The sequence below is a fragment of the Parasteatoda tepidariorum genome, chromosome 2, assembly GCF_043381705.1.
Source record: "Parasteatoda tepidariorum isolate YZ-2023 chromosome 2, CAS_Ptep_4.0, whole genome shotgun sequence".
Lineage (NCBI taxonomy): Eukaryota > Metazoa > Arthropoda > Arachnida > Araneae > Theridiidae > Parasteatoda > Parasteatoda tepidariorum.
In genome coordinates, this window is record NC_092205.1 from 83,436,684 (window position 1) to 83,459,687 (window position 23,004).

Sequence of the window (23,004 nt, forward strand, 5' to 3'; positions counted from 1 at the left end):
AAATTACGATAAATGATGATGCTTGTTCAAAACTTTGCAAACGGAAATCGGAAGTAAGAGAATAAAAATCTTTTAAGATTACCATGAAAAAAACCGGAATATTTTAAGTTTAAAATATTGAAAGTTTGATCTATGTGTTTATAATAAATGGAAATTTCCAGCAGGTTTTTTTATGAATTAAAGATTTTTTCAGAAACATGTCTCATTTATGCATCCCAGATGGCAGTGCAATGTTGACTTTAATGTTAGCTGCAACCATCATCACAAAGTCAAACAAGGTTCATAAATGCTCAATAAATAAACAATGAAAGCTTGAAATAATGTTATGTTCACGCATTATGAAGTTTGCTTTAACAAGGTTAAATAAGCTTGCTAAACAACCCTTTCATATCGAGATTTTTTCTTCCTTTACAAAACAGGGCTAGAATAACCTTCTGAACTCGTGGATGAATTATCACTTGCTAATCAAGAGTAAAAAGAGAGCTCAAACCTAGGATAATTTCACCTTCTCAAGGTTTATTTTAGATTCTAACAAGGTTTATTTACACTGGCTTGTATACTTTCCTGAACAATTTAAAAGTGAAAGGTCGCCTTGTCAATACGTTTTCAACACAAACAAAATGTTACAGTTGAGATCCTGGACAAACCTAGAATGAAAAAATTGCAATAACAAAGTTTACAGTAAAAGCTAAAAAATTACTTTTTTTGTAAAGATTTTTGCATGCCTTTATTCAATCTTTAATGTAACTAGCTTGGCATACTCGTACTAATATTTTTACTAAGTTTAAAAAAGGATTAATAAGTCAACCTTTCTTTGAAAACCAAATGAAAATAAAATTACAACGTTTGCCGAAAGATTATCTGCTATCTAGGATATATTTATGATATGTATTTGAATTTCCTAAATTTTATGCTACATTTTTTTCTTGTAATTTATGGATACCGAGGTAGTTTTGTTTGCAAATTGTTTTTTATTTTTATTTTAATTCTGTGATGAAGCCTTATAAATCCGCTTAGCTCATTGAATTCTCGCATTACTGTTTTTTAATTATTCATATACCGGAGGATTTCTTCGTTGATACACACCTCAATTGGTGAACCTGGACTACAAGAACAAGTAATTTTTCAGGTAGACTTAGATGCCAGGATAACAGGACTTCTCATTACTATCTGGCTCACTTCATCATGAACTCTGGTACTATCCATCTCTCCCGATAGATGATAGCATCATAGATCAGCAACATTCTAACTAAGTCACTTTCAACAGTTAGATATGACTGATTTATTTCAGAAACGTTACTGGCTTTTGACGAAGGGGTTTCTCAATTCTTTAGAAAGATTCTAAGTTAATTCTAAAAAGTTACTGGTTATACAAGAGAACCTTTTTTTTCTTCTGTTGCATGAAATAGTTTCTAAAAATAAATATTAGATACATTAGTTTTGTTAATTTCAAATCTACAATCGGTTTCTCTCTCCAAGCTGCAGATTTTTTTTTAAATGACGAATTTAGTCAATTTTTCTGAAAATATACATGCTTGAAAACGTTATATATATAACAGAATGCGCGTAATTGTTGTGACAAACTTCTATTTGGAGTTAGGTTACACCATTAGAAGAAAAATTGCATAGGAAATCATGGCCGAAAATGTTATGATACGCCGCTAGGAGCGCTTTCATATTATGAACTGTTTCTTCATGTGCTTCTGAACAATTCATAATAAGGAAGAGTCCCTAGCTGTGCACAACGATATTTCCAAGCATGGGTTCTTATGCAATTTCAATCCTGATGATGTGCCCTATTTCCACTAGAAGTTTGTTGCAACGCATGACGTACTACGTGACCCTCTGTTACATATAACGATTTTAAACTTATACATTTCGACAAAAAGATAGATTAAAATTGTCATTTAAAAGAAATCTGCAGCTTTAGGAGCAAAACTAATTTAAAATTTAAAATCCTCACACACTAATTGGACAAGATCAAATATTTGTACAAATGCAACAAAAAATTTGTTCCCCAGTGCTAGAAAATATCTAAATTCTTAACGATAATTTCGTTTTTTTTTGCCCAAAATGATGTTACTAATATGTATAAGACCGATTTTATGTCGAGCATTTTCCAATATCATTACTAAATTCTTTTCACAAATTAACAATGAATGAAAAATAAAAACTAATTCGAATTAAAATACTTTTTTTAAAAAAAATACACATATAATGCTAAACTGGTTTTGACATTGATTACTATTTTTGAATAATCATTGACTTAAGTTCTTTACAAAATAACAATAATAAATAAATAAATAATAATACAATCGGAAACGGAGATATTTCTTGTCTCTTATACAAAATTTATGAAAATGAATCGAACTTATTTACAAACAAAGCGATCACAAATGAAGTATTATTTTTTTATCTACAGATAGTGCTGCTGAGCCACATTGCTGATGATAATGGTTCCAACAAAATAATTACCAATGTTGTGTTTACCATAGAGGATGACTATTCGTTATTACCATACATACTTAAGTGTATTGATGTAAGTATATGATATATTTATTTGCTACGAAGTTAACTTCTTTTTAAATGATAAAACTGTATTAATGATATCAAAATGACAGTTGAAATCTGTCAAGAAAGTATTTATCATTCAGAGTACAATTTTAATTTATATCTGTCATGTAAAACAACAATCACTAACATTAATGTTTATCATTATTAGATTACATTAACGATGAGTTCAGTGACTTCTCGTTTCAGTCAATAAAAAATAATTTGCTCTACTTTTAGATAACGTCTAAAGTTTTAAGTATTGTTGAGGAAGAACAGATTTCAAGGGCATTTTTAATAAGTTAGATAGTTATTTGTTTGAAAACTAATTTCAGTTCATAAATATACGGATTGGATATAATAATCGACATGTTTGAAGTGCTCAAAAACAGGTGCCCGTTTTTAAGACTTGCCAGGCGTAAGAATGAGAAGATATAAAAGTGATTTAAAATATAAAGAGCAAAGTTTTCCATGAAAAAGGAAAAAATAAGGGTAAGAAACAAAACTAGAAAAACACAAAAGCTGAGAGAGGAAAAGATGAAAAACAAAGTGGGAAAAATCACAGTGGTCGAGAGGGGCAAATAAGTGTAAAATACATTTCTACGCGCAATGGAGAGCTGATGAGAAATTATTATAGTTCAAGAATTAACTGTCATTGAGGAACTTATGTTGTAACTTGGGAAGCAGCATTCATGTGAATAAAACGAGTTTCCAGGCCATCAAGATGAGCTTATGTGACTGGGGTAAGAAGAGTTTTGCAATTGTGGAAATTGCATTTATGACCAAGATTCCAACAATGTGCAGCAACTGATGATTTATCGTATATTTGATAGTTTGATAATCAAACCTATTTCTCTTTTTACCACACATTTAGTAAAAAAATACAAAACGGAAAATTAAATTTAATCAAATAAATGATTTTTATACTATGCCCTTAGGTATTCCGATAAAATTACCAACTTTTGCCTTGATTTACCAAAATTTATCGCATATTATAAAACCATATCTTTTTGTTAACTTTACCAAAGTTATTATAAAGCGTTTCTGTCAAAACTATCGAGCTTTTTAGTGTTTCCAAGGAGCCAGAGACACAGTAAATGTTATCATATTCTATTGAAGTAAAAAATATTTATTGCAAGTAAAAAAGGAAAAAGACCAAATTTTTTATCATTAATTATTAAAATGAATTCCTGCATTCGTTGTTTAAATTCATTACAAGATATACGTGTTAGAAATGTTCAAAATTATATGAAAATGAACAAGCTATGCAGTATTTAATGGAATATAGTTACCAGCTCTTATAACATACTTTAAGACTTTTCAGAAAAAGGCATATATTTATGATTCTAAACTGATGTTAAAATACACGTTTCAAATTTATCATTTATCCTTTATCATTTAAAATTATCACTTCAAATCAATCATTTATAAATAAATATATTAATTTCAAAACTGCTCTTACAAAAATTATCCTTTTTATTATCATTTTTAGGCTTCCAGTGCTTATATTCAACATTTAGAAACAAGAGTCTCAAAGAAGGAGCATGCATCCGTAGATGTTTTGGTTAAAATGGCAGTGCGCAAAAATGAACTAATGAAACTAATCAAGACAGTTAGACGAAATGAAGAAATAACTATAACTGTCATTTCGAACGAGAAAGTTTATTTCCTCGGTAAAGTATTTATTTACGTTTGTAATTCAAATATTTTTTAGGTATTACGAGTTTTAATAAAAAAAATTTCCCTGGTGATATTCCACAATTTACTGGAATAAGAATTTTTATACCTAAGAGAACAGTAAAATGTTTGGTGCAAGGAAACAATAAACGTACTGATTTTTTTTTGCATAACTTTAGCTGATTATGTACTCCAAAATATAATTTTTTAAAGTAATTTAACTAATAACGCTAATAAAGTAACTAATAAAAGGAAAATAATTTGAAATTATTCTAATTTTATTAACATAAACAGAAAAGTATTCTCAATGCAGGTTCAAAAGATAGTGCAGAGCTACTAGTAGGTAGACAAACATTTTGACAGGTAGATCAGATAGATTTTAGAGATTAGATCAGATAGATAACCGTTACATTTTATTAATATGAGCAGAAAAATATTCTCAATATATGTTAAAAAGATAGCGCAAAGCTGCTAGCTTCAACTTTTATCTTTTACAGATAGATAGTTGATGCTATCTGATAGGTAATGCAATATAATTGAAATTTTTTATAACATTGCACGAAACTATTTTAAGCAAATTGAAGAAAAATCCAATTTCTTATATTAATGCTGTCTTATAAACCAATGGAATTTAGTTTATCGNATATTTTTTCATAACTTTAAATAGTTGAGTTGATTATGTTCTCCAAAATATAATTTTTTAATGTAATTTAACGCTAATAAAATACCTAATAAAAAGGAAAATAATTTGAAATTATTCTAATTTTATTAACATTAACATAAAAGTATTCTCAATGCAGGTTCAAAAGATAGTGCAGAGCTGCTTTCTTCAACTTCTTTCTTTTACAGAAATGTAGACAAACATTTTGACAGGTAGATCAGATAGATTATAGAGATTAGATCAGATAGATAACCGTTACATTTTATTAATATGAGCAGAAAAATATTCTCAATTCAGGTTAAAAAGATAGTGCAAAGCTGCTAGCTTCAACTTTTATCTTTTACAGATAGATAGCTGATGCTATCTGATAGGTAATGCAATATAATTGAAATTTTTTATAACATTGCACAAAACTATTTTAAGCAGATTGAAAAAAAAATCCAATTTTTTATATTAATGCAGTTTTATAACCAATAGAACTTAGTTTATGGAATGTTTTTGATGTAGTCAGTTTATACTACAAGTTTTTTTTTAATGTAATATCAACCATATGCATCAGAATATTAAAACGATGCTTACTTTTTAATTTTTTTTCAACGTAAGACAAATAAAATCTGTTAGACAAACATCTTTTTATAATGTATTCCTTCATCAGTTGTTTATTATCAAAGCCGATCAAAATTAGCATTTATTATAAAAACTGAATTCCCTAAGCACTTACCTTATTCATGTTACTGTGAATGACAGATATTGGATCGGTGAATGTTGACAATCACCACATAGTCGCTGGTAAATGTCCGAAATATATACTATGTATAGTTAAATGCCACTGCTCGGTATACATTTGCCCGGTATGCCCTACATCTATTTTTTTTAAGGTTCGGTGCCATTGCCTGGTATACATTTAACCGGTACTCCGGACACTGATGTTTCTCCTAATATATCCTCAGCAGATATTAAAATATCGAATAAATACAATGATATTAACAAAAAATTAATGTCACATCGGATATAACAAATATTTCGGACATTCACCAAAGCGACTATGTGATTATTGACATTAACCGCTGAAAGTTAACATTCTCTTGATTTCGGACATTCACAATAACATTAATATTTAAACACTAATTTTTTTTATCCACTTCCCTTTTAAATATTTTAAATTCTGCTTCTCAACTACTTTAGACATTGCAAACTTTTTTCAAATTATCATAATTCCTAACCAATGACATTATAATGAAACAAAATTATTTTTATTTATTTCAGATAAATGGTTTCCTAAACATATAAGCGATTTAGACAAATGCGCTCATATTCTGTCGAAGTTTGAACCAAATCTGGACAGCAGTCATCCGGTAAGCTATGCATGTACATTATAGCTCATAATACAAGGATAACTAATAGCAAAATTTTAAGATTTTTCGATAAAGTTTTTACAATTTGATAAGAGAACTGAACTTTAAGGGTGTTTAGGAAAAAGAATCCAGCTGTTAAAGAATGCATTAAATTTATGAATTAAAAAAAGTAATTTCAAAAAAATTAAAAAAAAAAAAACATTTTTTTTGAGAAAATTTTATTAATTTTTTTAAAATTAAGTAACAATTTTTTCACCATTTTCTTTACAAATACTTATATCTTTTCCTAAAAAAGTAACGAAGTGAAAGTACTAAATTTAAAAAGTAGCGAAGTACAAGTAAGGATACTTACTTTTAAAGGTTTTTTCGTAGCAAGTAGCGAAAGTAAAGGTCTTACCATGCATGTTCTCGTGTTTATCTGATTTTGTCGTCAACTTACTGTTTTTTGCGACACGTTCTTCATTTTATGCTCAATGTGCTGTTCTGGAAAGCAAAATTAAGAATTTTTTGTCATAACTTAGATTTATATTTTAATCTTGGAGTCAAGTCTCTTTAAACAATAACAAGCAGCTTTAAATTCTAATGAGACTTTTACTTTCCACAACTAATCAAATAACTTTCACATCTCTCTCAAATGTGGATGACTTTCACGATGTTTCATGTTTTTGCCTATCCCATTAAATTATGATATTTATGTCTATCATGTTTGATTACGTTTAGAATAAATTTCTTGCGTTAAAATGAATGTTCTTTTCACCTATTTTCTCACATTTTTCTCAAATTTCAATTTAAAAAAAAATCTAAATTGAATATTCTGTAACTTACAGGGATATACTGACATTGCCTACAGAACTCGAAGGAAGGATATAGCATTGAAAGCTTTTAGTTACCAACAGTGAGTTTCATTATTGTTATTTATTATTTTTTTAAAGGACAGCACTCATAAAAAATGAATTTNTATAATGCATGGCAACTGTTGGTACTTTTGAAATTTATATATTTTCTTGGCAAACTTCAGTTTTTGACATTTTTGACGGGTTAAACCAGTATTATACCCTTGTCATGTCAAAAACCACTTTTTGACGTCAAAAACCCAACCCTGCATAAAATATACCTGATCGATCCTCAATCGGATTCTAATGCTATATTAGTTTAAAATTTATGAAAGTGCTCTTTTTCTTAAAGTACAATACACAACATTAAATACAAGATCTATAAACCAACAAAGTGTGGAATCTAGTTTTAACGAATAGCTAACCAAATATCTGACAACCTCGCAGCAAATGTTGCATTTTTATTTTATTTTCATTTAGTTGGTATTGAACGAATGACTAATCAATCCTTTTTCAAACTTAGTAGAAATATTAATATGCTACACTTGTTTCCTTTAAAATTGAATGAAACTGCAAAAAACTTCATTTCATTCTTTATTTTTCCTTATAAAATTTCATTCTTCATCTTTTACAATAAGCCTCGTTTTTGAATTTTTTTTCCAATTCTAGCTTTGTCCAAGTTCTCAAATGCAACATTTTGTTTGTGTTGAAAACTTAATAATAAGACCAACCTTCACTTTAAAAGTGTTAAACAAAGTATATATATGCCTGCGTGAATACATAGTTTCAGTGATGGTCATTAAATCTAAAATAAACCTTGAGAAAGTGAATTTATCTTCGGTTTGAAAACTTTTTCTATTCTTGATTTGCAAATGACCCTTCTCATTTTTAGAAGGTTTTTCTGACCTTGTTTTGTAAAGACAGATTCAATCTCTATATAAATGGGTCGTTCATGCAAGCTTAATGCGTACCTCAAGCGCGTAAATAAGCATAGTTAAATTTTACATTGTTTCAAGCTTGCATAGTTTATTTGCTAATCATTTATAAACCTTGTTGGGCTTTGTAATAAAGATTGTTGCTGACATTAAAAGCAATCTTACAAATGATTGACATTATAAACAACCTTACAGTTGATTGACATTATAAGCAAATTTACATCAGTGAACATTCATTACATAGCAAACTTTCTTTACATTCTTTATACAGTATATTATTTTATTTGCAGTTTGAATATTTAATTCTTTGCGTACATTGTTAATTATATACTTTCAGTGGACAACCTATTCCTCATGTTGAATACACTGATGATGAAATAAAAACCTGGTAAATAATTCATTTTTACAAATTATATTTTTCTATGTAAAGCATATTTATCCCGAAAAAGTGATTATTTTAGAATACTTCTTATGTGCACATTAAATATTTAAATTTTTGTAAATATTTCAATATTTTCCGTATAAATTTCTGCACATTCTGCTTTGTGGGATTTTTAACAAGTAAATGGTATTTAATATTCAAACTTAACATCATAAATTGTATTGGTAGCAAATTTACATAATATAAATATACGAGAAAACGTTCTTAGATTTTAAGCTTCAATTATGCCTTATTGAAGATCCATCGCATAGAACATGTTTTTTTAATAAACATTATTTATTTTCTTGGTCTTTAAGTCTGTTTATAGTGATATAACTCAATCACCTTACAATTTGAAATTTTATCAATTTTACCACGATAAAATTTTACCACTTTAAAGTCATCCTGTGTGCTAATAAACTACAAATTTAATGGAATTTGATATCAAAACTACAGCTTTTCACGAACTGAAATAAATTTTAAAATTATATTGCGACGAAATATACATGGAATAAACCTTCGTTTCTAAGTGGTTTACGTTTAAAAGTTTTTTTTTTAATTCTAACTTGAAATTGATTTAAAATTGTTGTAACAAAATATTTAAGTAACCTTCAAAATAATTTTTTTTTTAAAAAGTAAGAAAGTGTGCAATATTATATTCCTGTTAATATATTTATCAAATAAATCTCCAATTTATGTAGGATGTTTCGTACTGCTCGATCTTAATAGGTATTTTTATAAAGTCCTTCTCAAAAATAAGTAAAACAAAAACATTCATATAAGGGGTCATAAATTATATTTGAGCCAGGAATAAACAGGAATATGTCATTTGAATCTAAGAAACGCTGTTGACCAAAAAGTTACCAAATTTTAATCAAAAAGTAAGAAAGTGTGTATTATTATATTCCTGTTTAATATATTTATCAAATAAATCTACAATTTATGTAGGATGTTTCTTATTGATCGATCTTAATGTGTATTTTAATAAAGTCCTTATCAAAAATAAAGTAAAACTAAAATATTTATATAAAGGGTCACAAATTATATTTAAGCCAGGAATGAGCAAAAATGTCATTTGAATCTAAGAAACACTGTTGAGTATGACGTATTTGAAGTATTCAATACCTGCTTATAGGCCATAGTAAACAGAGGTCGGTTCCTCACTAGTGATCCGGAAACTTTCGATAATTGCCCTGCTTATATGTCACCTGCTTATGTAACAGGGAAAACAGAGGGTAGTTAAAGGAAATAAAAGTAATAAGACCCTCAAGTTTCATCAGGCAACTACACCTGTTATAATATTTTTAACTCGGTCTTCCTTACTAGCGATTCGAAAAATTTCGATAGTAATCTAAAAATTACTGCAGAGTAACTGAAAACATCAAAACCAACTGGATTACCAAAAAGAACATAAAGTAGTTATGTTCTGAGAGATTCTAAAAATGTCATTATTTTATTTGTTTCTTCCTTTAATGTAAATAGTTTTTTAAACTTCATTTTTGACAAGGATATTAAAATTATATATGAAAAGACATAATTGCACAAACCAAGCACATCGAGCTTTCTTGGTGTTTCCTCCTCACTGGTGTTGTGAATTAGTGATATAATCACGCTTAAAAACAGTGACATAGATTTATGTGGGATAAAACAGACTGACGCAGATCTGCACCAGAAAAATTTTTGCATTGTGTTACGGTTTTCCACTATTCAAAATGCCGTTTGAGCTTCGCAATAGATGTCTGAAAATTGCCCCACAAATCTCGGGCTAGTTAAGAAGAGAGAAATAAAGTTAGCGTTATGGTTATGGCAAAACAAACGCAATCCAAAAATTCTCTATTAAATAAAAGCGCAAACGTAAGGTAATTTTATCTTACTTTATAAGCGGTGCTGTACAGCCGACTCAATTATTAGTTTACGATTATCAATGTTCAAGTGATGCATAGTCTTGTAATTTTGAACCCAACCCAGAAGACTAGAGAGATCCTGGATGAAGTATCTAGACCAACTATCCTTCGTGGAGGACGTTTTGATGGAACTAACCCACCTTTGCGCTACATCATGGATAGGAAAACTACGTAAACCCACTAGGATAGCCAGACGGCAAGAAGTTTCTAAGTCATGATTCGTCTACCACTGAGGATATTGTATGTCAGCTCTGGTGTCGATGTGAGCGGAAAGCAGAATTCGCATCAACCGGCCATCGCTGGGATTCAAGCTTGCTTCATCTCATTGTGAGGTGAACGCTCTCACTTAGCCACCTCTGCAACGTAATGTAGTTTGAGACATTTGTCCTAATGCAATCGTATTTTTTTACATACCCTCATAGTTTCCATCTCGTTAGCGTATAGTTTCCATCTAGTTAGCGTATAGTCTCCATCTCGTTAGCGTGTAGTCTCCATCACATTAACGTATGACCTTAAACAAACAGTTCTGCGCAGGAAACCTGACAAATTAATGGATGTTTTTTTTTCTTATTGAGTTAACTAATTTAATTAAATCTAACAAGTTTTTGGAATTAATTATATTCTAACATAGTTACTGGCAATTTATCTAACTGTTTATGCATTTTTGTTTTCGTAGGAGTGCAGTATACAAGAGAATGAAGGCACTCCATCATAGACACGCTTGCATGAGTTATCAAAAGTCCTTCCAATTGCTTGAGGAAGCAAATATCTATAGAGCTGATGCTATACCTCAACTTCAAGATGTTTCCACTTTCCTCAAAAGTAATAATTATTCATTTATAACTATAGTTATTCAGTTATTTATTTAATACTCTCTATTACATTGAGATAGCATCTAAGTGTAGTGACAAAAAGAAAACGATTCATTGCATTTTATACTTTCGAATAAATTGTTATTTGCGACGTTTTTCACTATCTGTGAATTCCCAATTTTGTGTTCAACTCTGTAGCGTTGTTATTTTGAATCCAATCCAGAAGACAAGGGTACTACTGGATGAAGCTCTGGGAGAAGTTTTCCTTCGTGGAGGATTTTTTGATGGAACTAAGCCGCCTTTGCGTTGCATGGAGAGGAAAATCGCGAAAACCTCCCACGGTTTGATTAAAAGAAAATTGGATTTTAACCCATGATCCGTCTACCATTGAAGGTATTTTACGTCAGCACTTTATTCTGTGCTCGAACTGGGTGCAGAATTCGTATCAACCAGGAATCGCTGGAATTCGAATCTGTGTCCCCTCATTTGGGTGCTATCACTTGAACCACTGCGAATCTTATAGTATGATTTAAGAGGTTAAGCGATAAACTAAGCGATAACGTAAGAAAAAAAAAACGTCAAGATAATTCTGAGGTTATTTAAAAAGGTTCAGCATATGTCTTCATAAACGCTGCTTCAATCAACACATTTCTGCAAATGCTGCGACATATTTTATGTACACAAGTCATGAGAGCTTCGCCTGGTTCGAGTAATGTTCTTCATCTTCCATTTCATTTTAAGAGTTAAATCGTCTGCCCTCAACCAAACGTATGTTTTCTCAACTAAAGGAAAAAGTGTAGCCGCGTAGTCAGTGGATGTCAAACCAAGTCTAAAACTTAAGATGTCGGATTTGCCTCAGGAGAAACCTTTCATAGCAAATTTTATTTCGCCTCCCTCAATAATTTAAAATTTAAATTGAAGAAAAAAGTTGATTTACACGAACCACGAGAAATCCAGCAAGCTTCAAATGTTGAATATGCTTTTTTTTGTTGTTTAAAACAATATTGACAAATATTTATTAGGTAATTTCTCCACAGCATGATCTTTTCAAGTTTCATTGTCTTTTATTCAATATATACTCTTTTATACTTTAGAATTCAAATAAATAATGTAAGCAGTATTTACCATGAAGTGTTTCTCCCAAGATATACCATTCTTTTAAGGATATGATGGTGTTCCATCAATCACAGGCTGGGATAGCTTGGTCGGTAGGGCACTGAGCACATGTCCGAGAGCTCGTGGGTTCGAACCTCGTCGGCCTCGTCGTTTAGTAAAGTGACTGAGCACGTTAAATCAGTCGAGTCGCGAAAGTCCTCCATGTTCCCATAACAAATCAATAATCGTTCTCTGATTTAGGTCAAAATTACGATCAGTGGATGAATGAATGGATGTATGAATGGGTCCGCCCGATAAATGGGTGAGACGTATGGTGCGGCAGAAGTCGAATTCTTGGCCATAGATGGCGCCACTGGAAAAACAAGAACAATCGCACCCGCTCTGTCTAAAAACAGGCATACGTCAACAACAACAACATGGTGTTCCATCGAAACTTTTGCAAAATAGCGATGATTTAAGTGATGAAATGGAGGATAAGGTTCACTGCTTATCTAATGGTATATCTGGGAGCAGGTATAACAATCTCATATAAAAACCAAAAAAATAACACGGAGTCTTAAAATATGCGTCGATTGAAGTTTTATTTCGTATTTTAAAGAAAAAGGGAAATGACATTTGGGATCACTTTAGTGAAATTGTCTATTTGCGTTTTTTTGAAAAACGACACGAATCTTTGGATCAAGTTTTAATTATTTTTTTATTTTTCGTAGGAGAATCTGGCTTTACGCTAAGACCTGCAGCTGGTCTTGTAAGCGCTAGAGATTTTCTGGCAAGTTTGGCTTTTCGAGTATTCCAATGTACGCAGTATGTACGCCATAAATCCTCTCCGCATCATACCGTTGAACCGTAAGTATATACCTGTCATTTTTGTAGTTATCAAATTCTTTTAAAGCGCATACGATATTTCTACAATGTAAAATAAAGGGTTTTCAAAATTCAGCAAAAATGTGTCAAAATAGCCTCGAAACAAATAATAGTCGAAGTTGAAAGCCACTTGCATTCAAAATTTAAATAGCATAGAATCCTTTCTGAATAAAATGTATATAATCATAAGTGACGTTGGAGGCAAAATGCGTGAGAAAGATGTTCTTCGGCTTCGGGCAGTATTCGAACCAAGGAGTTTCGGAATTGTAGTTGAATTCTTTACCATAGTTGTTCATCTAAGTCCATATAAAGTTAGGAAACTTTATATAGTGGCCGCCACAATGATACATCATGACATTCATTTCGTACAAAAGATAAGATATAGTGAAATAAGCAAAAGCGGAAATTAAAGTTATTGATTTCCTGGCTAAGCAATATTGAAACCATATTTTCCAAATCGCAATTTTTTGTACGGTTGACATAGGAAACTAGTATTTCGTGATTTTTCATTTCATTGCGGCTGCTACTATATAAAGCTTACTAACTTTTCAGTGCAATGAGCATTATACATATATATTTCTGAAACGAAACTTTAATGCTAATAAATTTCTTTCAGAGATTGTATCCACGAGCTCTTAGGCCACATTCCGATGTTTTCAGATCCTGCTTTTGCTAGATTTTCACAAGAAATAGGACTAGCTTCTTTGGGTGCATCTGATGAAGAAATTGAAAAATTAGCCACAGTAAGTTTTCTACATTGTAGTTCATTTATTAATTATTCTCTTTCTATATTTTTTTCGTTACCGTCTCGAAATTATTCAGTTATGACTTTTAGCATATAGCATTTTATAAACAAAACTCAGTGGCGCGACAGTTCATAGAGGGCCAAGGCCTATTGTGCCCATCTCAGTTTTCTTGACCCTAAGCTCTGGGGTGCAGGAGCAGATGTTCCGGTGAGGTGGTTCCCAGTGTTTAGTTCCCAAGAATGCTTGGTACTCATTTATCGACCCGCTGAAGGGATGAAAGGCTGAGTCAATCTTTCCCAGCCATAGGATCGAACCCAGGACCAGCGGCACGGGAGCGCGAAGCGCTACCACTCAGCCACCGGGAGTCATTTTTCGCATTTTATAATGTTTTTTAGCATAGCATTTTATAAGGAAGGAAAAAAATGTTTTCAGTTTGAGGAAAGCTTTAACGGTACAGCTGTTTATTTGGTTATTTAAAATCATAGCAGCTTAATCAGTTAGAAATTAAACTTTTTTTATTTTTGTTTATATAATGTTAGAAAATACTTTTAACTTTATCTTAAGATTTTGTATCAATGTATTTCCTTAATTTTTTATTCATTTCAGAAAGAATTTTCGTAGATAATTAAGTTTGATCATTAAAGTACCTTATAACCTAAATACCAAGAGTACATAAAATCAATCATTTTATATTTTTACGTAATTTCGTCTTTTATTAAAAATATCTCTTACTTTAAATACTTTCTTGATATAATATTTAACGATAATGTATTCATTGAACTAAACATTCTAATAAACTAGCACCTCAAAATAAAAATTAGAACACATTAAGAATTATATATAAAAAAAATTTAACTTAAAAAAAGTATATTTTTTAAGAGTTCTCAACATAGTTTTTTGGAAATTTTTGTGCCCAATTTAGTGCTTGCACCATTTAAGGTTTGAAAACTAGTTTTAAGAATTTGTGGTGCTTCTTTTCAAAATTTTATTAAAAACCAAAGAATTGCAATTATTTCACTAATTTGCATCCTGTCAATCTTTTTTGGTTTTGTAAATCGAATTTTGTTAAAAATCCTTGTAATGGTTATTTTTTATTTTAATCGCATTTTAACTAAAAGTGTATTTTGTTTGTTAATAGGTATACTGGTTTACTGTTGAATTCGGATTATGCAAAGAAAAAGGAGACATCAAAGCTTATGGGGCAGCATTGCTTTCTTCATATGGGGAACTTCTGGTAATTTCAATAAATATTAACAAAACATTGATCAAAAATAGAGAAATCCCAAATTTATTTAAGATTAGATTTTCAGTTTTTTCGAAAAAAATTTTAATCCTAAAAATTGAGAGCACATTTGATTTGAACTAATGTCTAAGAGGTGTTTTTAATGACACTTGGACATGTCAAAATGGCTAGACATTGACATTTTGCAAATTAAGTCATGATGGTGCGTCTTTTGCTTGACCAGAGAGAAAAACAAAAGTGAAAGTACGTTCTGGCTCAGAACTCTACGGATAGATGGCAGCACTACTCACTATTGAGGGCACTTCCTCAGTTTAGACATAGATCTGAAGGGGAAGGAAATTCTCTTTAGATCCCTGTACCCTTTGCACTGCTCAACCACCTGCATCAAGATCACGTATCTCGCTTCTACTCGATGGTTCTTACAGAAGTCTTATACGATCCTCTAACCAACGGAATCCAATTTGAAGTAGGAAAAAGAAGTTTCGTACTATAAGGAAAAAAATAATTCCGCAGAAAAATACTTACTTCGACTTATTTAAGCAAATAAGAAACTGATATATTACAAGGAAAATGTCCTGAAAGCGGTGTTCGCAATTCTAATTGATTTTTGCATACAAGTAGACAGAGACCGAAAATCAATTATGTAACAGAATTTTGCTAATTTATTGTCATCTAATAAACTTTTAAATGAATATTCGGCCAACTTTTGAAATTTTAACAATACTATATGCTATAACTTGATTAAAAAATTTCATTACCTTCAAATATATATAGATTGTAGATAACAGTCAACATGTTTCAATCTCTCAAAACTAATCGCCCATTTTGAAAATGGGAGCCCAATTTTCCAAATATTACTTTTAATGCTATTAATGAATCATATTTTACAGATTAACAAATGGTGAAATTTATCATAACTACCAGAATATGTTAAAACTTACCGTGTTTCTATGAGATCACAAATATGCTCGGTAATTTTTACCAAAACACTTTGGTTATAATTTTGGTAAAATTAACAATAAAATATTGTTTAATAATGTGTTTTAAAATTTGGTAATTTTATCATAATGTTTTTGAGCATGGCTCATTAAACATTTGTACGATTTAATTTACTTTTCGGTTCGATACGTTTTGCTTAATGTGTGGTAATAAGAACTATAATTTCGAGAACCAGAATTTCCGGTAAACCGTTACTATATGAACAGAAAAAATACTATATGAATGGTTTAATTACTGTATATTTTTGTTTTATTTATCAGAAATGTCATGACCATAAAATACGGTAATTTTACCTGAAATGTTTCCTTGTCAGGTTATTTGACCTTGCATGCAATGCGCAGGCAATTTGTTCAATTTTAATTTATTTAACGCTTTTCGTGTAGATTTTCAGCATTGTATACAATATTAGATTTACAACTTTTGCACGGTTACAAATATATTTGTCTCTGAAAGGAAAAAAATTAGATTATACAATGAGGCATACTATTGGTTTTAGCTATATTCGGTTTCCTTTTCTATAATTATGTTGTACTTTTTAATCTTAATTTGTTTTTAATTTCAAATGAATGACAGTAATGATTTAGACACGCAGAGGAAATTATTTATTTAATTTGGCGTATTTTGTTTGCAGAATGCTATGTCATCGAAGCCTCAGGTATTGCCATTTGATCCTATCGTCACAGCAGTCCAAGCTTATCAAGATCAAGAATTTCAGCCAATCTACTTTGTTGCTGAAAGTTTTGAAGATGCAAAAGAGAAAGTTAGGTAAGTTAGAACCTCTTGAAATCCAGCCTCCGATGTATAAAACAAGGTTTGCTGCAATGCTTTTACTAAAAAAGAATTTTTTTGTTTTGTTTATATGATTTTGCAATACGATTATCTTTGTAAAAATACAAGGTGTTCCGTAAAGATCTCCCTTAACACATAATTTTTATAAACCCCATCAAAAATTAAATAAAAATAAGTTCTGAATATGCTGAAAGTTTTGAAGATGCAAAAAGAAAATTAGGTACGTTAGAACATCCTGAAATCCAGCCTCCAACGTTTGATGCAATGCTATTACTGAAAAATAATATATTTTTGTTTATATGCCTTTACAATATGATTATCTCTGTAAAAATACAAGGTGCTCCATAAAGATCTCCCTTAATATATAATTTTTATAAACCTCATCAAAAATTAAATAAAAATAAGCACGGAATATGTTGAAAGTTTTGAAGATGCGGAGGAGGAAATTAGGTACGTCAGAACATCCTGAAATCCAGCCTCCAATGTAAATAACAACGTTTGGTGCAATGCTAAAAATTAATATTTTTCTCTATTTACATGCCTTTACAATGCGATTGTCTTAGTAGAAATATAGGGTGTTCCGTAATGACCACCCTAAAATTGTATTTTTAGAAACCTTATCAAAAAGGAAAACAAAGAAATCTTTGAAAGTTTTGAAGAGTTGAAAGAGAAGTGCATTTTAAAAACTCCTAAGTTCCAATGCAAAATATATTGGATAATATTTAGTATAATTTTATAACTTAATACTATTTTGAATTTTTCTGTTTGTCTGCCTTAACACAGCGTGTGTCTATGTAAAACACAGAGTGTGTAACACACACACCTTGCTTAATATTCATTTCTAGAAACGCATATCATGTGATTTGCATCAGATCATTAATTTATATCAAGTGTGAGAGTGTGGGTTTGAAATTGTAAAACACATAATAGCCAGTTAAATTTTTTGTTTCATATTCTAATAATAATTGCATAACTCATTGTAAAGCTGTTTAATGCTGTAATATTTAAACTAATTATTAGATTAGTTTATTTTTAGTGAGCAAAAAAAAAAACTCCCCCTGGATAACATTTGTTCTAATGATTGAATTTTCCCGTTACAATTTTAATGGATCAAATACTTGATCTGAAGTATGCTAAATCAGTCCCAAAATTAGCAAAATATACTGAGTTGCTGTAATATTGTACAAATTGTCCCAAATATGTGCATTCTCCGAATCAACATATCTTTTTTTGACGAGCAAAATATGGTTTCAGTTGTTTAATCAGGAGATTTCTCACGCAGTTATAAAATTGGATTATCTGAAATTTTTTTAAATTTAAATGGTCTGAAAAAATGTTTTTTATAATTCATTATTTTTTATTACAATGGTGTTTAAGTTTTTGAATTCTAAGGAAAATAAATTTATGCATAGCTTTGAACTGCGTAATTTTAAATTGCAACATCAAAAATTTGAAAGTAATGAATAAAATAGTTTTCAAGCTATATAAATTTTCATAAAAACCATATTTTTAAGTTTTCATTTCGCGAAATTTGTATACATAGCACAGAAGAAGTCTAAAAGTAATGATGCTGAAGAAAAGCAATGATCTCGGAACAGAAAACATATTTAGGTCAAAAAAATATTGGTAAAAGCATAAATTAAAATTTTGTGGCAAAACTTCAGGCAATCGTTTGCATCTCAAAACATGGAAACTTCAACGAGTAGATTTTCGGTTTTGTACTCACAGTTTTGAATACGTCTTAACTTCAAATATCGGTGTCTGAAACGAAACAATTTCAGTGATTTTTTTTATAAAGATGTAACTTGCAATATTACCACAATTCGGCCTTCTGAGCCCAAGTCTGCGGGTTCGATCCCCGGCCCAGACACCGGATTTTCGGGATGCAGAAAATCCTCAGAGGCCATGTCGTATGATTATGCGGCATGTAAAAGATCCCTGGAGTCCCTTATTGGCTCTTGGCATTTCCGGCAAAATTAAATTCCTAGTGCACTTTAGCATCCAAATAGAGTCTCGGTGCTGCCATCTAGTGTGGCAGAAACTAGACGTCCAAATTAACATGACCAACGGTATCTCACCCATTGTGGTGGTCCTGAAAGAGTGGATACCACCTCTGGAGAACGCACTAGGTCTGCTCATCGGCAAGACCGATTGTGCAGCTTATTGGAAATAAAAAATATTACCACAATTTACGACTTGACGCGAAAATTAGAAGTCATAAAAATAAAATACTGACAAAATAATAAAAACAAGGAGCTCCATTTAAAAAGTATTGATGTGTTTAGTTTTAATATCGGCTAACATTTTTCCGTTTCTTTTTCAGGGAATATGTAAACTACCACATGGATCACCAACACCATGTTATTTATGATCCATACACTGAGACGATAGTGGAGATTGATTCCTTGACGAAACTAGAGAAGCTGGCAGAATCCATAAAATCGGATTATTCAACTTTGATGGCTGCGTTTCGTCATTTGAAGTAGTTAAATACTTATAACTCTCTATAAGACGCTCAATATATACTTAATTAACCGTGAACTAAATAAAGCCAGACTGTAGCATGAATGATGTTGTTGATTTTTTGTTAAAAGAATAATTACACTGCGTACAGATATTTTGTTGCATTTATACAAATACTTAATTATTCCGCCTTGATTATTACACATTATTAGCTGTGTTACATCGTTTGAGGTAGTTAGGGCAATATAACTATCAATAGGACGCTCAATATATTCTTAATTATCTCAACTTATTATCAATAATATACTAAATATTATATATACTTAATCGTTAAATAAATAAAGCCAAGTTGTAGTATAGATGAAGTTGATCTATTGCAGGGGCGGATCGAGAAATTTTTCCTGGGGGGGGGGGCTCATGGAATCAAACCCCCCCCCTCCACACAATTAATTTTTTGATGAAAAAAAATTTTTTTTAATCAATAAGACGTTCAATATATACTTAATTATCTCAACTTATTATCAATATATACTAAATATTATCTATACTTAATCGTTAAATAAATAAAGCCAAGTTGTAGTATAGATGAAGTTGATCTGTTGCAGGGGCGGATCAAGAAATTTTTCCTGGGGGGGTCATGGGCTCAGATCCCCCCCCCTCCACACAATTAATTTTTTGATGAAAAAAAAATAATTTTTTTTTGAAGAAAAAACTGGGGTTTTTAATGCTAGTCTTCTCATTTATTTTTTTCATAATGAACAATAGAACAATCCATAAATAATTCAAGTATTCAAAATCTTTAAATAATAAATGTAATGCGTTTTTTAGAAACTTTGGCAAATCTGTCAATGATTTTTTCAACATCCAAATCAATTTCTCTTTGAATGTTTAATAATACCATCGACTTTTAAGAAAAAATCATGAATAAATAAGTGAGAAGCAACTATGGGGTTGGGGAGTGGAGTCTTTTAATTTTTTTAAAAATTTCAAATGAATATAACTTAAAGTATTTGGATATTTTCAAACTAATAACTGCTTAATGTTTATTATGAAGCAAGATTCAAAAGATTTCCGCTTTGCGTAGAAAGAAAAAAATAGCCAAGTGTCCACACTTACGTTAGCAAAACTCTTTAAATTTTTCATGACACACATAAGTATATTCAATTAAATTGTCGCTCAATTCTTGAAAAGAAACACGAGTAAAATTAATTCCGCAATTCAAAGTACTTTATTATGTATAACACTAATGAGGACATTTTGAAAAACTAACCAGTTTTTTGTTCTGAATTGTCAACAAAGAACTGAAATATCGAGTTAGCAGTCAGTCATAGAGATAAACACCTAGATGTAGATGTTTACAAATTTTTAAATGAAAATTAGCGTTTCTCGCAAGAACAAAGAAAGCCCGAACTAACTTATATAAATTTGCCAGAAATGAAAATTTAAAAGAGGACAATTTCAAACTGTGCAATACTTTTGTTGATATGTGTAGGTTTAATATTGTGTAGGTTTAATAATTCTTATTTGGTGTCTTATTTTAGTGTCAATGATGCTTCATAGTTAACCCAGAAAAAAATTTATTTATTAAAAAGTCATAAAATTTTCTTTACATTGAAAGAGTTTTTGTCTGAATACGAATTTAAAATTGTTTTGTCTTTAAACATTGAGATTTATTAAATAACGAAATTCTTTGAATTATGCATTTCAAATATAATTTCAGAGTAGAATTGCTTAAAAAAATAGAAATATATATAAATCTAAGGTTCTTACAGAATGTAAATGTTGCCGATATTTAGGAATTTATATTAAAAAAAAGTTCAAAATAAAAAATAATATTTTTAAAAACCACGTTTTTGTAGTGGAGAATAATAATTAAAAAAATTGAAAAGCGAAAAACGTGGGGCGCATGAAATACATAACAGTAATGTTATATTAGTGTGTGTATGTGTGCTCTTGAGAATATGTGTATGTATATCTGTAATTGTATCTGAATGTGGATGTGTATATGCATGTGTATGAGAATGTGGCTGTGCATGTGTATGAGTAAGAAAATGTGTATATGTATGAGTATATGTACTGTTATGTATTTCATGCGCACCACGCTTTTCATTTTTCAAATTTTTGTTTTTTAATTATTATTCTCCACTACAAAAAGTGGTTTTTATAAGTATTATTTTTTATTTTATTTTTTTTGTACTCACTTCCAAAATCTCAATTTTTTCACTCACTGTACACAAAACTTTTCAACTGACATGTGACACTAATTTGAAATAATCGAATCGACAACAAAAGACAATCGAAAATATTAATTTTTCTTTAATTTTAATTTTATTTTAATTTTGTATGTCTTTTTTCTCTTCATTTTCATGCATTGTCATATCCAATTCTAAACTATGTGCCAAATTTGAAGTTTGTAGCTAGTCGGGAAGTTAATTTAAAATCTCTTGCAAAATTCCACCCGGACAGACATACACGAAGGCAAGTTTATATAAACGTGGTAAAATAGTTATAGCATACGTATGAAGTTGGAGAAAATAAGTCAGTAGTGAACGGGTAAACGAAGCGAGCTCTAACTGCGAAGCAAACGTAAAGGTACTGCGAAAGCGATTGCGGGAGTTTGCAAACTATGTACTTCAAAGTGAAATACTTGTATTATGCAGCAGCGGAATCACATTCGACTTCAGAATTTTAGATCTCGATTCTGAAGTTGATCAGACAAATGTAAGTTGAGTTATTTTATGATATTTTCAACATTTTAATATTTTCACGTTTAAATCCAATTCTTTCACAGCATAATTCTTAAAACTATATAAATTTAGAAAAGAAACTTGAAGGTTGCGTAATAATTTTTATCTTAATATCAATTTACGCGCAATTTCTAATAAAACACGAAATTTTAAAGTTGAAGATAGTATTAAGCTGCCTCAATATATATATATATATTCCAAAAAGTGATTTGTTGAGTATCAATTCAAAAGCGAACATCATAAACTGGAACTTTAAAAATATATTTTTATTTTTTGGGTATAGTAAAATATGACCAATATACACATAAATTATCCACATTTTTCACTATATTGCTGAAGAGGAGGAAAGATATAGTCAAAATGAACAGCAATTCTTCAATTAATGTAGTTGTCACGAACTTCAATTAAACGTTGGTGAAACAATATCCATTTGAACTATTCTTAAATTTGCAATGGATCCACATTTTAACAATTTATGAACTTCATTAACTGGCAATTAATAAATTTGTTTATATTTAGTGTCTTTCAAGATATGGTCCAGACCACTTCCAATACCAAAATAAAAGTATTTTTCTTTTATATTAACAATAAAAAAAAATTTCGATTTTTTAACTCCAATTGTTGTGGTTGCCACCATCTTTCATTAATCTTCAGCGATTTAATACCAATTGAACGTCTGGATAATATTTATACTTTATTTATGCCATTGTGAATTAGTTTAGAAAGCCGTGGTCAAACAGTGCTAATTATCACAAAACATAATATATTTTATGATTTTTGCTAAAAATATATATTTGTAGTGGTTTTCTGTGAATTACTAAAGCATGTTCTCAACGGTTCAAATTTTTATACTTTTAACAATGCTATTCTAAATTGTAATTTTGATTAA

The 23,004-nt window shown here is 30.2% G+C and overlaps 1 protein-coding gene across 1 annotated transcript in view; it reads left to right on the forward strand.

The window, feature by feature from the left end:
* Positions 1 to 19,473, forward strand: part of LOC107453388 (tyrosine 3-monooxygenase) — a 30,698-nt gene extending 11,225 nt beyond the window's left edge. The window contains exons 4-14 of the mRNA XM_043044778.2: positions 2,423 to 2,539; positions 4,043 to 4,223; positions 6,155 to 6,243; positions 7,071 to 7,138; positions 8,349 to 8,399; positions 11,013 to 11,158; positions 12,975 to 13,110; positions 13,745 to 13,871; positions 15,013 to 15,108; positions 16,748 to 16,881; positions 19,229 to 19,473. Coding sequence (XP_042900712.1) covers positions 2,423 to 2,539; positions 4,043 to 4,223; positions 6,155 to 6,243; positions 7,071 to 7,138; positions 8,349 to 8,399; positions 11,013 to 11,158; positions 12,975 to 13,110; positions 13,745 to 13,871; positions 15,013 to 15,108; positions 16,748 to 16,881; positions 19,229 to 19,391 — 1,308 coding nt within the window. The 3' untranslated portion in view covers positions 19,392 to 19,473. The remainder of the gene's footprint in view (positions 1 to 2,422; positions 2,540 to 4,042; positions 4,224 to 6,154; positions 6,244 to 7,070; positions 7,139 to 8,348; positions 8,400 to 11,012; positions 11,159 to 12,974; positions 13,111 to 13,744; positions 13,872 to 15,012; positions 15,109 to 16,747; positions 16,882 to 19,228) is intronic.
* The last annotated feature ends 3,531 nt before the right edge of the window (positions 19,474 to 23,004 follow it).